We start from the raw sequence: 17,978 nt of genomic DNA, 5'->3' as shown, positions 1-17,978 counted from the left end.
AAGAAAGAAAGAAAGAAAGAAAGAAAGAAAGAAAGAAAGAAAGAAAGAAAGAAAGAGGAATCGAAATGAACTAGGGAGAGAAGGATCAGAAGTCTAGAGAGATGGCTACCTAGACAGTTTCTTTAGGTGTCACAGACACACTACCAACACAGCCTTCTATGGAAATTTGTTGATGTCCCACAAATATGATATCTTGTAAGGGACCCTCTTCCTTAAATATGAAGGCAGCTAAATATATAAGACCCATTTGTCCTCGTTTGTATTGTGAAAAATGTAGAGTGATGTAAATGTTTTATTTGTATTATTATTAAAGGGTTAGTTCACCCTCATGCCCCTCCAAACCTGAAAGACCATCTTCGGAACACAAATTAAGATATTTTTGATGAAATTTGAGTGCTTTCTGGCCCTGCATAGACAGAAACAGAACATTCAAGCAACATTCAAGGCCCAGAAAGGTAGTAAGGACATCATTAAAATAGCCCATGTGACATCAGTGGTTCAAACAGCTTTTTTATGAAGCTACAAGAATACTTTTTTTGTCAGCCTTCGATGCGTTCACTAGAGAACCATGATGTATGCATGTGATAAAGCTGCTAATGCAGGAGTATTCTGAAATAGAACGCCCATCTCTCTTGATTCATCGTCTGTATATCCTGGTTCGAATAAGTAAGGCTGGGCAAAAAAATTGTAAGTTATCCTCGCTGTCGAAATCTTCATACATGTTTACGAAGACAGTTTTATGTATAGTGTGCATCTTCCTCTGCTTGCAAACAAGGTGCAGCGCATCAGGGTTCTACGTCAGAACATTATTTTTCATAAAGTCATTATTTTTGTTTTCTTTGTGCACAAAAAAGTATTCTTTTAGCTTTATAAAATTGAGGTTGAATCACTGATGTCACATGGACAATTTTAATGATGTCCTTACTACCTTTCTGGGCCTTAAACGTTTTGGTTGTGTTGCTGTCTATGCAGGGTCAGAAAGCTCTCGGATTTCATCAAAAATATCTTAATTTTTGTTCTGAAGATGAACGAAGGTCTTACGGGTTTGCAAAGAAGGCTAGCTCAGAATGCATTGTGATGAACTTCATCTTGGAGATCCATCCGAAATCGCATACTGTAAAGTAGTTGCTAAAACCTACTTTGCGACTGTTAAAAAGTAAGTTATAGTATGAATGTCTGTAGTACGGATATAATTCGGACGTACTACACCCACCATGTTGTCACTGCAATAGTAAAATATCCATCAGATGCATGCTTTAGAATCTCAGCGGAAATAGCGGGTCATCTGGGTACTTTTTGTCTACTGTTTTATAAATACTATGAATTTGGACATACTACTCATCTCACATACTGTTTTTCGCCTGCTATATTGTATGGAAGTAGGCATATTCACATGCAGGGAAAGAGTTATTTCCAAGATGGCCGACCAAAGTGGTCTAAGTATACCTGGGGAACTTATGTGACCATAATGACACTGTCTGCACGCTTAAGCCGTCTAAAAATCTATTGTAGCATCTACTTCTACTATCATCTACATATACTATTTATTTATTTATTTGCTTTCATACTGGTGCAGCATGTAAAGTGTTCCAAATCAATCACTTATGAGGTTCCATTTCAGTTAAAATGCTCCCTCAGAAGACAGCTGCTATAAAGAAAGAAAGATATTTCTGATTATGAACAGAATATGGAAATATATTTATACAAAATCCATTAGCCTCAAACCGTCATAAAAGCCATCTCATCATGAATTGAGACAACACTATGTGTGTGTGTGGATGTGTTAGCGTCAGGGCCGAGGGGTATGATGGAGGATGGCAGGGCAGCATTCAGGGCGATCGGTGGGAATGACACTGTGTGTGTTTGCATGTCTGTGGGCAGCAGACATTCACTGTGATGAGCATGCGTTTGGACAGCAGACACATGGCTCTCTTAAACACACTACAATTACAGAGAGCTGGAAGCACAGCCTAACGTCATGTTATTTATGTGTGTGTACAGCATACGTTGTTGTTTCTGTTGTGCATTACAATGAAAGGTGGATATAATAATAGAAATACTCATCGTGGAGTGTGTGTTTGTGTGTGTGTGTGTCTCACGCATGCTGAGGTGAGCAGCAGATATCTCTCATTAGTCGGCCTCTATTGTTAGTGTTATCTGAGGCTGACTGATCTAGTCTGTCTAGGGGTATTGTCTTTTTACCCTCTCATCTACTTGTGTAAGGCCCCCTGGGTCTCTCTCTCACACACATACATAGACGCAAACGCACACACAGACACATAGTTCAGCCTTTTTCACTCACATAAAGAAAACAGCAGAAATCTCTCTTAGCGTGTTATTTAGCAAATGCTATTAAGTCAAGGGTAAAGGAAAGAATTGTGTTTGAATAATCATTTTCTCCAGGTGCCGCCACACCAAGAGTTACATATTCATCTTCACCTTTAAAGAGTCCAGTATAAATTCTGCATGAAAACAAGTAATCATCTTTCATTTTTTTAGCTTTAAAAAGCATTTTTATAAGAGCTGGAGCCTAAAGCTAGGCCAAAAACATTATCTGTGCAAACACACACGTTAATTCTTAGCAAGTGCAGTTCTGTTGTGTAAAACTTTCATTATTGTGATGGTAACAAAGCTCAGAACTAAGTTATAAATGTGTTACCTTTAAACTGAATCTGTAAATTAGGTGTGAAATTTTGCTGGGAAAAAGGTCACTGTCAATTATTTATTAATGTATGAAGCACATCTTACACATAAGTGACTTTTAAACCAAGCAACTTTGTTTGTCAACGCAGCAAATTTACGTTGGTAAGCGCGATTTGTGTGAATTTCAATGCTCTGAATTCACGTGACTAAAGGTGCAGTCACATTTACCGTTGTTGTAATTTCAGTTGGAATAAGTGGGATCAGGAACTTCATGTGAGGAAGTAAGATGTCTTCACACAGATTCCACAATGGTTTCAAACTGCTGATGTGATTTTGCTGCACTTATGCTCTGTGTAGGCAACTTTTTCATGCTCATGTGAAACTCACGAACTCACTGATTCCTATTGAAATTACAAGATTTTGTCCCCAAAGGATTGTAGACCAATGATAGATGTGACTGCACATTAATTCAGATAACTAGCTATAAACTTTATTGTTTAAAGCTAATTAATTTATGTCTCAGTAGCATGGCCAACTAGAAGAATAATTACTGTTTTCAAACAGGTTTCCAGAATTGAATATATAAGTCCCACCTACATTTTTTAATTCTAACTAGGTAAAAGAGAAAACTGACTATAGAAGTAGACAATTTATGCTGTTGTCTTTATCAGCTCTAGGCACATTTGTAACTGTAATGTGTTTCTGCAATGGGTTCTCCAGGCACCCAGCGAATACGAAGCCAACCCTGAGCTGCTGATATACAGAATCACCCACCTGACCCGGGGTCAGCAGTATTTGATCTGGGCAGCCGCCGTTACCACTGCTGGCCGGGGCAATATCAGCGAGAAGGTGACTGTGGAGCCTGCTGGGAAAGGTGAGTCCACCTAGAGTTTAATGGGAAAATAATTATTAATAGCCATGCTGGTGTGATATATCTCCAGTCATATCTGTACCTAAACATATGCACTAAAGTCAGTACTTGATCTCAAAACAGATAGTTTAACAGTTTCCACGCATAAATTGATGATTGAGGTTTCCTGTCTGTAATTTAGCTTTATTTACTTAGCAATCATATAGAAATTGTGCAATTGCCTGATAAGGCAGATGACCTGAGTGAGAACTGGGTGTTACAGGTCATTCTCTGTCACTGATGCTCTCTTCTCTTCCTTTTCTTTGATTTTCTCCTGATGGATAGAGGTAAAGCCTGTCATTTATTATGTGGAGAGGAGTAAAAGCATCTAAATGAGAAAGAGATGGCAGACAATGACCTGGCCAATATGCCAGACAATGAAGGGGGCAGTTCAATCAATATTTCTTGGGTCAGAAAACCAGGGAGAGAATCTATGAATGTGTGTGTGTGTGTGTGTTCTTATTTAACAAGTAATTCACAGCTAGTTTAAAGAGCAAGAGTCCCTTGATGCCCGATTTTTTCATGTATGTACGATTTCCAATGTTGTAAAAAAAAAAAAAGCATTATTTGAATACACTAAATGTTCATATATAACATGTAGACTTTAAATTATAGAAAATATACTTTTAATGGGGAGGTTCACAGAAAATGTTTTTGTATTTAATAATATGAGGTGCAGTGCAGTGGAATGGGAAAAAAACTCAAATTTGAAATTTGCAATTAAAAAAAAAAAAAAAAAGTTGAACTTGAGTATCATGTTTTTAGAATAGTATAGTGTCATGCATGATACTCTGAAAAAGAGTTGAGCGCAGTGGTCAAAGATGTCCATCTAAGTTGGCTTGGTAGCCTCGTAGGCAGCGTGCCGACATAAAGTGCCATTGCGCTTCGGACGTCCCGAGTTTGAGTCCCAACTCGCGGACCTTTCCCGATCCAACCCCCCTCTCTCTCCCTCCCATTTCTCACCTGTCCTATCACAATAAAGGCAAAAATACCAAAAAAATAAATCAGTCTAGTTTACCAGTATATTAATATATGACTCTTTATTTGTCCTACTCAGCTCCTGCTAAAATCCTGTCTTTCGGAGGAACGGTGACCACTCCGTGGATGAAGGAAGTTCGGCTGCCGTGCAGCTCAGTGGGAGAGCCAACACCCACCATCAAATGGACCAAAGACAGGTCTAAGATCGGCTTTCATCACTGTGTTTTTCCAATGAATCCTTGAAATTTTGAAACTTACAGGTTTAGATTTTCAAACCAAAATACCTTTTTTCAGTCTTCTGACTCTTCACAGACATTCACCTCTAATTTATTCAAAGATGAGAAGGTCAATATGACTGATTTGATTCTTACAGTGAGGACACCGCCATCCCAGTTACTCAAGATGGTCACCGGAATATTCTTTCAAATGGTACCCTGGTGCTGCGCTCTGTGAAAGCCGAGGATTCTGGGTACTACACCTGCATGGCCACCAACACACTGGGGTTTGACACAATCATCGTAAACCTGCTGGTACAAGGTAGGTAAGCGCATACTTTCACGGGTTAAGGTGCTGTCACATGGAATTTGGCTCAATTTTGGGCAAAAAAGGTCCATTGTCAATAGCAGTGCATAAAGCTCACAAGTCACTTTCAAAGTAGCCTTATGTTGGTCAGTTTGGCAATTTGTGTGACCAACTTAAACCTGTTGCAAAATCTGTGTGGGTAAATCTTTCACTCTCAATTTCACAGATTCCTATTGATGACTCAATTTCGACAACAAAAAAATTCCAAACAACAGTAAATGTGACCACATCTATAGGGTGGGGATATAGATTATATATGGATATAGATGTCTTGTTTCAGGACAAGTAAAAGTTGATTTACGTCAAAACACAATGCTAGGAAAACCATGGTGGCCAAAATATTAAATATTGACTACTGGTGTTTGAATGTTAAAAGAAAAAATTCCCATCAATCTCTGTGTGTCCTGTGTTATAGTGCCTCCAGATCAACCACGTTTGACAGTTTCCACCACGTCCACTTCTTCAATCACTCTGGCTTGGATCCCTGGAGACAATGGAGGAAGTTCCATCAGAGGTACAAGCACCTGTCCTGTCTCTTTCTGGTCGCCTCAGAATTTTTATATAGTGGGCTCCTCAAAGTAAATGTATCTATCCCTAAGGTTTCTTTACATTTTGCAGACTCTCTCTTTTTTTCTGTCTATCCGTCTTTCTTTCAGACTGTGATTAATCTGTCACTGTGTCACATGTTACTGTCAAACTGCTTGCATCTCACAGTAAATTAGGTAAAAAAAAAACAGAGATGTCTGTGGTGTTTGTGTGTGTAAAGGTGGGAGGAAAATAAGGAGAATACAAGGCTGTCAGTGGGTAAATCCTACTGCTGTGGCGCCCTTTATTTTGCCATCTGCCAAAGCCAAAATGAGAGACCAAATCCGGGCCGCTCCTAATGATGGGCGACGCCATATTGTGCATCTATTTGCATAACTGTGCAGTCAGCATTTCTCTCTCTGTCTGGGTTACTAATGGAGGTTTACAGCAATCTGATCAGCACTTAATCTGAGATTGTTACACTAAAATTAGTCTGTAAAGTCAATGCGCCATCTGGTGGTGATGTTAGGAAGTGTTCTGAGTTTGGCTTGCAATGCCAACATGATGAGTTTGATTCCCAGGAATTGCATGAACTGATAAAACAATACAATATAATAATATAATTAATAAAATACTATCAATAATATATTGCATATGTGTGTGCATGTTCAGGTTTCGTGCTGCAGTATTCAGTAGATAACACTGAGGAGTGGAAGGATGTCTTTATTAGCTCCAGTGAACGCTCTTTCAAGTTGGACAACCTGCGTTGTGGTACCTGGTACAAAGTCAAACTTGCAGCAAAAAACAGTGTGGGAGCTGGTCGCATTAGTGAGATCATTGAGGCCAAGACTCACGGCAGAGGTGAGCAGTTATTACAGTTTTTGCAGCTTGTTTTCTTCCCTGAAGTTCCTGTTTAATCAATGTTCTTGCACTAAAAATGGTATTCATTTAGTTCCTTATGACTATTTTCCTCCATTTAATTAACCGTTAGAATTAAATAAGCTTGTTTTGCTACTTTACATTTGAGAAATGTGTGTAAAAAAAAATAAAAAAAAATTGCTAAACAAGTTCAAAGTAGAAGATCTACTTTTATTCATAAACATTACCGTTCAAAATTTGAGCATCTGTAAATTTTTGTTTTTGAAATAAGTCTCTTATGCTCACCAAGCAATATATTTTAAAATGTAATTGATGTAAATGTAATTAATTTCTGTGATGGCAAAGCAGAATTTTCAGCAGCCATTATTCCATTCTTCAGTGTCACATGATCCTTCAGAAATCATTATAATAACTTCTGATCAACTTAATGTGTCCTTACTGAGTAATTTCTTTAAAAAAAAGTTTGTACAGTAGTGAATATACAATAATAAAAATGTAAAATTCGAAGATAAATCTAAATCAATTGGGTGTTGTATGTGACATTTAGACATGAAATTAGATGATATGGTAATTAATCTATCGCATCAATAGGGTGTTTTCAGGACACATTGTCAATCGGCCACATTGGCGGCACTGAATGTAAACAATGCCACTGAACCGAATGGAACTTGCAAATTTTTCTGATTATTGCTGCTGAAAATAGTAAATTATTGTCATGTTTTGGGCTGTACTAATCAGTCAGACCGGGAAAAACATTTGGAATACTATAGACTGCCAAAAGTTAAAACAAATCAAGGAGAAGAGTGCAAAAAAATATCATGCCCTTTATAACTTACTAAGTCCTTCTCTATATGATTAAGCAACTTCCACACGTTTTTTTCCATGCTTTAGACAGTATAAATTAGTAGAACAATGTCTTCAGTAGTACAGTATCTGTGCAATCCATGCTGTTGTTTACATCTTAGTATCTCCAATATGGCCGCGCATCCGGGTAACTGACCAACCCGTAACGTAGGTGCAAGCACTCTATACATCACACGATAATATAGATTGTAAAATGTGATATTTTCTTGTTTTGCAGAGCCGCAGTTCAATAAAGACCAGCCCCTCTTCACTCACATCAACTCCACCCACGCCCGCCTCAACCTACAGGGCTGGACGAGCGGCGGCTGCCCCATCACTGCTGTCCTGCTAGAGTTCCGCCCCAAAGGCACCTGGGCTTGGCAGAGCGTGCGCACCAATGCCTCAGCTGACATATTCCTCGCCGAGCTGCGTGAGGCCACTTGGTACGAGCTAAAGATGAAGGCATGCAACAGCGCCGGGTGCGGAAACCAGAGCTCCCAGTTTGCCACTCTGGATTATGACGGTAGTAAGTTTACAGACAAGAGAGAGTTTCATTCCCCAGTAATTCTGCCACCATTAGTCAAGTCACTCAATTTTCATTCAATAATTGTTCGGATGTACAAATATATTTCCGCCAGGGCATGTAATAGAGGACAACACAAAAGAACATGAACAATTAGCAGCTAAATCAATTAATTAGGCTTTTTTTAGGCCTGAATTTTAGAGATAAGAGGCCTTGACGTGAGCTTTATCTCGATCTCTGTACTTATCTCTATTTCCTTTCCTCCACAGGCACTATTCCGCCTATTAAGTCAGCACGAGGGGAAGGGGATGATGTTAAAAAGCTTTTCTCTATCAGCTGCCCTGTCATCCTTGTCACACTGGGCATGGCCCTACTTTTCATTATCCGCAAGAAACGCAAAGAAAAGAGACTCAAGAGACTTAGAGGTGAGAGAGAAATAGGCCGAAAATGTATAAAATGCTGTTTGAATAGAATATTATATATACAGTGGTGGCCAAAATTGTTAGAACACTTGGCATATTTTAAGAGGTTTCAGTGGTTTTTGTTGAATTGGCCATTACAATACCCATAAAATGAACTATTGCCGAAACTACCTGCAATGGAAGGAATCTGCTGGAACATTGAAAATGATGGACTGGCCCCCTCAAACCCTGGACCTCAACTCCATCGAGTAAATTTGGGGCGAGTTGGAAAATAAACTGGACAGATCTGTTATACATTCAAAGGAAAGCCTTTGGTTTAAGTCGCAGAAGGCATGGGATAACATTAGTGTTGAAGTTCTCAGGAAATATATTGACACTATGCCAGAGAGATGTGCTGCTGTAATTGCTGCAAAAGGTGGACATACCAAATATTAAAGTTAAAAGTGGATAAAAACAGTACGACTCACTTTATCTGATATCTGTTGTGCTCAGAGCAACCATCTGCATGTTTCATGAACATTATGGAATTAAATCATGTTTTGGAGGCAAAAAGGGTCAATAATTTCAGATCTGTCAGGTGTTCTTACAATTTTGGCCACCACTGTATAGTTTCTATTTTTTGTTTTTCATATTTTCATTAGACATTTTCAGAATCATTAGAATAAAATTACTCTCATTTCCATCTGTAGATGCTAAGAGCTTGGCTGAGATGCTTATCAGGTAAGGATATATTTAGAAGTCTGTGTACAGAGTAAACTCCAGAATTAAAACTCAAACATTAAACTCAAAATTAATTCCTTACATAATTTGTGTTTAAGGAAGTGACAGTGGCAATACATTTTTCCCCTCTGTGTTTGTGTGTGTCTGTCTGTGGTTGTTTTGTACCTGGAGCAGTAAGAACAATCGAAGTTTTGACACTCCTGTGAAAGGCCCACCTCAGGGACCCCGACTGCACATAGATATCCCCCGTGTGCAACTGCTCATCGAGGACAAAGAGGGAATCAAGCAGATAGGTCAGTGTTTGCATATATGCAAATCATATGCTATTGCAATATATATAAAAAAAAAATCTGAGATGGAGTTGAGTTGATTCCTAAAAGAAACATTGATGGAAAAAAAACCTCCTAAACTCCTAAAACTAATTTTTTCCTCAAGGCATGTGTGTATTTCTCTTTTGTGTGTGATAGGTGAAGACAAGGCCACCATCCCTGTGACAGACACTGAGTTCAGCCAATCAGTGAACCCTCAGAGCTTCTGTACAGGCGTGTCTGTGCATCACCCCGCCCTCATCCAGAACACAGGCCCTTTGATTGACATGTCAGACATCAGGCCGGGCACCAGTATGTCACAGCTCACCCACTCATTCCATAACAGATGGAAGATTGTATAATTAATTAATGTTTCATACACTCTCTGATATTACTTTTCTCAGATCCAGTATCGAGGAAGAGCGTGAAGTCTGCGCACAGCACGAGGAACCGCTATTCCAGTCAGTGGACTCTGACTAAATGCCAGGCGTCCACACCTGCTCGCACTCTCACCTCAGATTGGCGGACAGTGGGCTCCCAGCATGGCATTACGGTCACAGAGAGTGACAGCTACAGCGCCAGCCTGTCCCAGGACACAGGTCCAGACACTTACACACACACACATTTCAGATTTTAAGAATATTTATGGTTCCATTAACCAGACTTGGTCTTATTCTGGCCAAAACTTTTGACAGAAAGGGTCAGCATATGAAAAGTGTTAACACTCATTCTGTCCTCTCCTGTGCTCAGATAAGGGACGAAACAGTATGGTGTCCACAGAGAGTGCGTCTTCCACCTATGAGGAGCTGGCCCGAGCGTACGAACACGCTAAACTGGAGGAGCACCTGCAGCATGCCAAGTTCGAGATCACCGAGTGCTTCATCTCTGACAGCTCCTCTGATCAGATGACCACAGGCACCAATGATAACGCAGACAGCATGACCTCTATGAGCACACCATCCGAACCAGGCATCTGTCGCTTCACTGCCTCTCCGCCCAAACCGCAGGATTACGACCGTGGCAAAAACGTTGCAGTGCCCATTCCGCACCGCGCCAACAAGAGTGAGTTGACAACACATTTTGGGGGTGTTAAACATTTATTGTTGGAGCAGTGAAGTCCAGCTTGTGTAATTTCCAGAACTTAACTATCCAGAACTTGTTAAATGATTTTAATAAATCCTAATGATTTTTGGCCCATAATAATTTCATTCAATTATTCATTTTGACCCATACAATGTATTGTTGGCTATTGCTACAAATATGGCAACTGGTTTTGTGGTCCAGGGTCACATATATATTAAAGCGATATCTATAGAATAGCCTCCAACTACAGAAGCTGCCATTTAACATTGTTTTACTGACACTTGTCTCTGTCCTACAGGTGAGTACTGTAACCTCCCCCTCTACATGAAGACCGACCCTTTCTTCCGGAAACAAGCGGAGCTGCACGACCCCTGCCCTGTGGTCCCGCCTCGCGAGGCCTCCATCCGGAGCCTTGCCGCCCGGGCCTACCACACACAGGGCCGCCACATGACATTAGACCCCTCCAAGCAGCAGGCCCTGACACTGGGCCACGGCGGCCTGAGCAGCCTGACCAGCTCAGGGGCCTCTGGTACATCAGGCCCAGCTTCAAGCGGGGCCGCTGGGAGCTCCAGCATCAGCTCAGGCACAGCCACCCTGCCCCAGAGGACTCTCACCATGCCCAGCACCTCCTCGGCCCCAAGCGGGGCAGCTGCCGCTGGAGCAGGAGCCAGCGCGAGCTCCACGGGAGGCAGCGGCCCGACGCCTGGCAGTTCCAAGGTCGGGGGATCCAGAGACTCTCTGCTCGAGAGCAGCTCGTCCGGCCTGGGCAGACTGCAAAAGCAGAATGCTGGGGCGTACTCCAAATCCTACACTCTGGTGTAGCTCACACACATACGTATACACATACAGTACGTTCCCACACTCCTGGAGTCTGGGCAGGGGCGGAAATTAACAATGGCGGGACAGGGGTCTCTCTCTTTTCCTCTCTGTTACCTTTTTTTTTTGCTTTCCTTTTTTCATTCTTCTGCTCAAGCTTTTTTATCTGGCCTTCTCCAGGATTAAATATGCCAAACCCCAGGACCCTTTCCCCCAATTCTGCCTTTTTTTTCTTTTGTCTTACGTTTTGTCCTTCTCTCTCGCTTTCTTCCCCTCTCTCCTTTCTCTTCTCTCTGTCAAAGACACCTTGGACCTTATGCACGAAATGCTTTCCATGTGCACTTGTTCATTTGATTTCTCGACTTCAGAAAATAGGAAAAAGCGGTTTTAAGAGATATATTGTTTCACATTAACCTGTCTAGATGTTTTTAGGCTGTCAAAAAAGTGTCTCTTTTTATGTCTCTCATACTGCAACGCATTGCCTCGGAAAGCTTATGCATAAACGAATCCACCACGGTGTCCACCTTCCGCCCCTCCTGATCCACAATGGTCTGGAAAAACAGCTCGAAGACGAAAGTCTCGACCGTCTGAATCGAGTCTTTGGGATTTTTTTCATGCAATTGATGACACAGTATAGAGTGTTATTGACTATTTTGTAAACGAACAAGACAAAAAAACGTGAAAAAAAAATGTCTGGAGCCATTTTCACTGCGGATGTATGGTTACTGTACTTTTATTTTTTGGTTCGGTTTTCTATTTTCGAAATTTTGAACTTTAGCACTAAGGAGGGCCGGGTGGATCCACTGAGCTTTCTCAAGCTTGTGTACGTGTGGTGTGTGTGTGTGTGTGTGTGCATGTGTATGTATATGTGTAAATATATATGTATACATGTGGCCAGCACACACCTTTAAAGGACCTCTCGACCTAGCCTGCGTGCTTGGTCTCTTGGCATCGGATCGGCTTGAAGACGGCAAGTGCCGCCCACTGAGCAACAAGGTCTAGAGTCCATCTGAAAAGGGGGGACAAGTTGGAGAAAGTATGTAAAGGGTGGATGCATCTCCCTTCTCTTCTCTCTCGACTCCCTTCAATATGAAAGAAAGGCTCTTGTTTTGCTGTTTGTTCGTTTGTTCATTCGATTGTTTGTGTTTGATGCCATATACTTATCACCCCTCCTTCCCCACCCAGACCTCCCCCAAAAACGTTACCACTTCCTCTGTCTCACTGTGAACGCCTAACAGCCTCTCCTGGATGGACCGAGCACAGGCAGAAAGGCGGGAAGAGGGCAGAGAGGTAGGGAGGAATTAGAGGCAGATGGGCCCGTGAACAGAGAGGGAGAGATATCTGCCATCGCTGTGTAGCTTTTCTGCGTTTGTTCATCGTTTCTCTTTATTCTTTGCTTTCCTTCCCCACACGAAGACTATAGCGGTCGTTCCTATTTGAAGGTCTTAGAGACTCTAGCTTTAGGTAGCACAGGGGTGGATAAAGGAGGGAATGAGTGAAATGTAGGAGGGGAAGGTTTCATTCAACCACGAAATGCATCGAAATGCCACTCAACCCTCCTTCGTTCACTCAGTTTCCAAAGCAAAGCCCCATCACAGAGAAACTTCCAAAAATCGACAAACTCTCCCAATGATTTCAATGGAAAAAAAAAAGTACTACATCAGGGCTCCTGCAATACAAAAGAAGAAAAAAAAAAGAAAATATATTGCAATGTTTGTTGTCAACATATATACATATATATTTCTATCTAAAGATATAGTAAATATATACATGGTGAGAGCAGATATTTAATGCCATATCTAATTGAAAAAGAAACATTTTATTTAAAAAAAAGATTTGAAGACAATCGCTCAGTGGGAGGTGCAGCAGTAAGTGAGAGGAGGTGTCGATCACGAAACGCTGAGATAAACGGGTAACATAACTAAGAGAGATTGAAAAAGAACGGCAGAGGGTGTGATTCTAAATGCCGCGGTTGGGAATTCTGGGGAAAGATCGTTGAGGTTCCCAAACTAACTTCCTGTCATTGTTATAATCAGCCAGGCTGCATAGTGCAACACGCCTGTATGGTATGAAGGAGATATTTATGGACATTTCCGAACACACTCTCTACAGTTGCTTGGAAACAATGGAAATTTGCCACTGCAACTCCAGCTCATAGATGGACATCTGTGAGTGCCATCTGAATCCATGCACCATCTCTACTGCCCAATGAATTGTTTAAAATACCCACAGTGCTTTGAGAGCTTTCCATCAGGTCCCTAAAGAGACAGTTCACCCAAAAACTAAAATTCAGTCATTATTTACTTACCCACATGTTGTTCCAAACCTGTACAATTGTATTTCTTCTGTGGAACACAGAAGTGTCTTGTTCATACAGTGAAAGTAGGGGTGTCGCAAAATACTGCTATTGGTGATAAGTGGAATATTGATATGGTAATACCAGAAATAATCCAGCACCAGTAATATCTGGTTGATATTCCAACATAGCGTATTGCACCTTAACGCTGGTTGCCACCCATCATAAAATGGAAAAAAAAGAAGATGATGCAGTGTGTCAAAATAATAGAAACATAGAAATAGAAATGGCTCTAACAGGTCTAAATGAACAAAATTTGGACCCCACTGACTTTCATTGTATGTAATAATTGATGAATAGTGAATAGATGGTGAATGAAGACAAAATGTTAATTTTGAGTGAACTATTCCTTTAAGGTGAGATTGCTCCTGTGATATTAAAAATTCAAGCTTTCAGCACATCTGATAGTTTAGATCTTATTTATCAGGCGAAAGATTGCTACATTTATGTACTGCATTGTCTTAGAACACACAACCCCTGCAGACTTCAGCACAGGAAATAGCACACATTTATTGTTTGTACAACAGGATTCAGTTTCATGCAGCCGCCTGATCATAGCTCATGTTAGGAAGACTTGACACAACAAATCCTAAGGTACAGAGTAGGGACATGTCGTGTTCGGTTTAAAAATTGAGTGGATTGAACAATAGTATATCTGTTTGTGGCATATGACAAAAAAAATCTGTTTGACTTACCAGGAGATGTTTTATGGGTGGCTTGATAAATTAGGATTGTGTTACAGTGTACCCAAAGTTGTGTAAGATAAATACATTTGATCACCCAGATCTAACCCAAACTTCAGATAGAGTTGCGAAGAATGTGGACTTGTTTTAAAAACAGTGAAAGACGTATGTGTTCCTCTTATTGCTGCTCAAATGCCCACTGACTGGGTAATTAAGTCTGTCTGATGGCAGACATGCCCAGTGCATTTTGCCATGAACATGTTTCATTAGGATTAGACCGATATCTATATCAGTATTCATGCCTGTTCAGGTGAAACATCTTGTGAAAATATTCCCTTGACCACCCAGAATGCCCCCACGTCCCATGTTTTTCATATTTAAAAGACAGTTGCTGACTTAAAATGAATTTGATTTTTTTTCCCTCGGTTGTATTCTTTATGAAAATAGATGTATCCAACTTAGTTTTTGTTTGGTTCTATGATGATTTGTGTTGAAAAGAAAATGCAGTTGTGTTGCGCAATGGGGCAGGCCTGTTTAGCCAGTCGAATCAGGGACCCCCAAGCTCCAACCAATCACAGGAGAAGCTGTGTGGATATTGGGCGGAGTCAGGAATAGAACTCCATCCCCACACGCCTGTTTCCCCACCCGAATGATCCGATTAGCCCCTTTTCCTCAACCAATAAAAATTCCTGCTATTCCCAAGACCTCCCTGTCAGCATAATTTCTAATCTACAAATAAAGACTCTTGTATATATGAAACTGTTTTGTATAAATAATTACTATTTTCGACATCTCCATTAGCAACCAGAGCACAATTATAAGTCTGGTTAAAGGTATAACTTTAAATGTGAGGGGATTAAAAAGACAAAAAAGTATAAAATCTAACAAAAAATACTTTACACCTTGAGTTTTGAATGGGGCACATTAACCCAGACCAGATGTCTGGCGTTTGATTTATTTTCTCCTTTTTATCATTTGTCTTATGTTTTTATTCATTTATGTTGTTGGTTGTTTTGTTTGTTTTTACTTTTGTTTCATTTCAATCTTTTGGTTACCTTGACGAAAAATGGCATTGCATGCTCTGAATATTTTGCTGGTTATTAAAAGAAAAAGGAAAAGGAGACAAATAACTAAAAGGGAAAAAAGTAAAAAAAATGTGGAGGGGATTCCTAAACTTTTATGGAAAAGTTGCTTCAATTTGCAATTGCTTGTGTTTAAATATACAGTTTTTTTTTTTCTATGAAAACAAAACAAAAAACAGAAAAAGAGTACTCCAACACCTTGTGCAATAAAGCTATCTTTCTATGAATGGTGCCTTGTCCCTTGTGTGATTTTTTTTTAAATAAAATAAATATTCCATCCTTCCATCTATCCATCTATCTATCCCTACAATTTACATTAAAAAAAAAACAATTAAATACAGAAAACAATTGTAGCAATTGTTTTCAGTAGTGCAATTGTAGTGCCAGAGATGCAAACAGGTAAGGGGGAAAAAAGGTGAGAACCGGTGGCATGCTCCACATGGATTTTTTTTTTTGTGTTTTACATGCTCATTTGTAGTTACTTTAAGGTATTTTTAAAAATATTTTATTACCTTATATGTCAAAAACTGATTTTTTTCACAAAAAATAAATAAATAAAAATAACATCTTGTTCCAACATTTTACAAAAATCAAGATTCAATATATTTGGTCAAAATCCCATGTTATAAAAGATGAAGTGCTATGCAGGCTATTTAAGACCATATTGGCTGATTAGACGGCAATGCTGACCTAAAATGCTAAATGTTTGCCCTCTCTCTCTTCAATATTCCCACATCTCAGACCTCAAATACATAAAATAGTACTCTTTTTAGACATAGTGTAGTAAAGAGTAAAGAAAATACTATACAAACCTTACTAGCAGTTGCCAAGTAGTTAACAGTTGTACTTTTCCAATACAAATAAGACCAGTCTACCTTTTCATAACTGAAAATAAAAAGTTATGACCAGTCTACAACTGGCCCCAGTTCTTTATTTACCCTTGTATGATCACAAGTACCCTTGTAAGATCCCCCCCCCCAGCCCCCCTCATGAAAACACTTTCTCATTGGATCAAAACAAATCTCATAGGTGACCTATTTTGATCTCAAAAAAGTAAGTAATCACCTAAAGGTGAGGAGTTTGCTATGGAGCGAATTTTGTGCCAATATTCATTAAACAAATCCAGCGCTTTGCAAATAAACACAATCTGCTTTGCAAAGAAAAACTCGACTTTCAAACAAACACAAAGTGATTTGTAAATACAAAACTATTTGAGAGAAAATGCAGAGGTATGGACAAATATATGTATTGTGTGTTACAACTGTGAGACTCATTTGCCTTTTTATGAGGAAACTTGGCTTGATTTTCTCACAAATGCGTGCAGGCAGATTTTCTCACAAATGCAATTGAGCAACTTCCTTTTCCAAAAACAGCAGATGGTGCTGTTTGTCAATTTACGCTAGTCTCCTGAGTTTTTTCAGCTGTTTACCTTTTCAGGGAATACAGCAGACCAACATGAGTGGGGAACAGATGAGTTTCTGTCTTACTATATCTATAATTAACCATTTAGATCAGGGGTGGGCAAACTTGGCCCTTCCAGGCCACTTTCCTTCAGAGTTTAGCTCAAACCCTAATCAAACACCTGAACCAGCTAATCATTGTCTTTCAAGACTACTAGAAGGCTACAGGCAAGTGAGTTTTATCAGGGTTGGATTAAATCTCTGCAGGAAATTGGCCTGGAAGGGCCAAGTTTGCCCATCACTAATTTAGATGTTTTCACAAAGCGACCCTACTACAATGTCAGTGAAATTCACATTAAGTGCTGTAAAGTTGTAAACATGATTGATTAGTTCAAAAATCAGTAGTGACATGGCTAGGCATTTAACTAGGCAGTCTTTCCCTATAAAAACTGATCCATTCTCCATACCTCTTATCCTCTGTTGAATCGTGGGATATAGAATATATGCATATGTTGATACAATTGTTCAAGATTCAAAACGATGCAGGGGTATAACAATATATTGTGTCACAATATATTGTAATGCTAAAATGCAAATGTATTATGGATAGCGACAATATGTTGTACCAAAAATTACAGCTTAGACAATTTAATTTAGTATCAGATATAGTAAAATCACCCAAGAGATCATTAATTATTAATAAAAAAATTGAAAACAAATCACATTATTTAGTACAATATCTAAAGCTTTTTAAATGTTGTAACACTGTGCAATCAGAATTAGAATCAGAATCAGAATGAGCTTTATTGCCAGGTATGTTTACACATACGAGGAATTTGTTTTCGTGACAGAAGCTTCCACAGTGTAACAGAATGACAATGACAGAACAAAAAACACAGATAATAAAAAATAAATAAAATAAAAAATAGAACAAGTAAATAAGGAATAAAAATATATAAATTGACAATTGTATGTGCAGGTATATTACAATATACAGTTTTGTATGTACAGGTATATTATGTGCAAATTTGAGGTGTAGACTAAGTATGTGTGTTAGAGAAATAAGTGTATGAGTGTATAAATAGTGTTGTGTGTTCCACAGTTATTGTCAAGTGTTCATGAGATGGATGGCCTGAGGGAAGAAACTGTTCCTGTGTCTGGCCGTTCTGGTGCTCAGTGCTCTGTAGCGTCGACCAGATGGCAACAGTTCAAAGAGGGAGTGTGC

The 17,978-nt window shown here is 39.6% G+C and overlaps 1 protein-coding gene across 1 annotated transcript in view; it reads left to right on the top strand.

Annotated features, from left to right (window-relative positions):
- LOC107699210 (Down syndrome cell adhesion molecule-like protein 1) overlaps nt 1–12,899 on the top strand; it is a 138,567-nt gene extending 125,668 nt beyond the window's left edge. Inside the window, exons 22-34 of the mRNA XM_016500407.1 lie at nt 3,364–3,517; nt 4,611–4,728; nt 4,905–5,068; nt 5,529–5,627; nt 6,311–6,499; nt 7,599–7,886; nt 8,153–8,308; nt 8,995–9,025; nt 9,200–9,318; nt 9,493–9,645; nt 9,738–9,932; nt 10,084–10,395; nt 10,715–12,899. Coding sequence (XP_016355893.1) covers nt 3,364–3,517; nt 4,611–4,728; nt 4,905–5,068; nt 5,529–5,627; nt 6,311–6,499; nt 7,599–7,886; nt 8,153–8,308; nt 8,995–9,025; nt 9,200–9,318; nt 9,493–9,645; nt 9,738–9,932; nt 10,084–10,395; nt 10,715–11,238 — 2,502 coding nt within the window. The 3' untranslated portion in view covers nt 11,239–12,899. The remainder of the gene's footprint in view (nt 1–3,363; nt 3,518–4,610; nt 4,729–4,904; nt 5,069–5,528; nt 5,628–6,310; nt 6,500–7,598; nt 7,887–8,152; nt 8,309–8,994; nt 9,026–9,199; nt 9,319–9,492; nt 9,646–9,737; nt 9,933–10,083; nt 10,396–10,714) is intronic.
- The last annotated feature ends 5,079 nt before the right edge of the window (nt 12,900–17,978 follow it).

This window comes from Sinocyclocheilus anshuiensis, unplaced genomic scaffold, assembly GCF_001515605.1.
Source record: "Sinocyclocheilus anshuiensis isolate Anshui unplaced genomic scaffold, SAMN03320099.WGS_v1.1 scaffold242, whole genome shotgun sequence".
NCBI lineage: Eukaryota > Metazoa > Chordata > Actinopteri > Cypriniformes > Cyprinidae > Sinocyclocheilus > Sinocyclocheilus anshuiensis.
The sequence above is the reverse complement of the archived record's forward strand: the minus strand, read 5'-3'. Positions and strand labels throughout refer to the sequence as shown.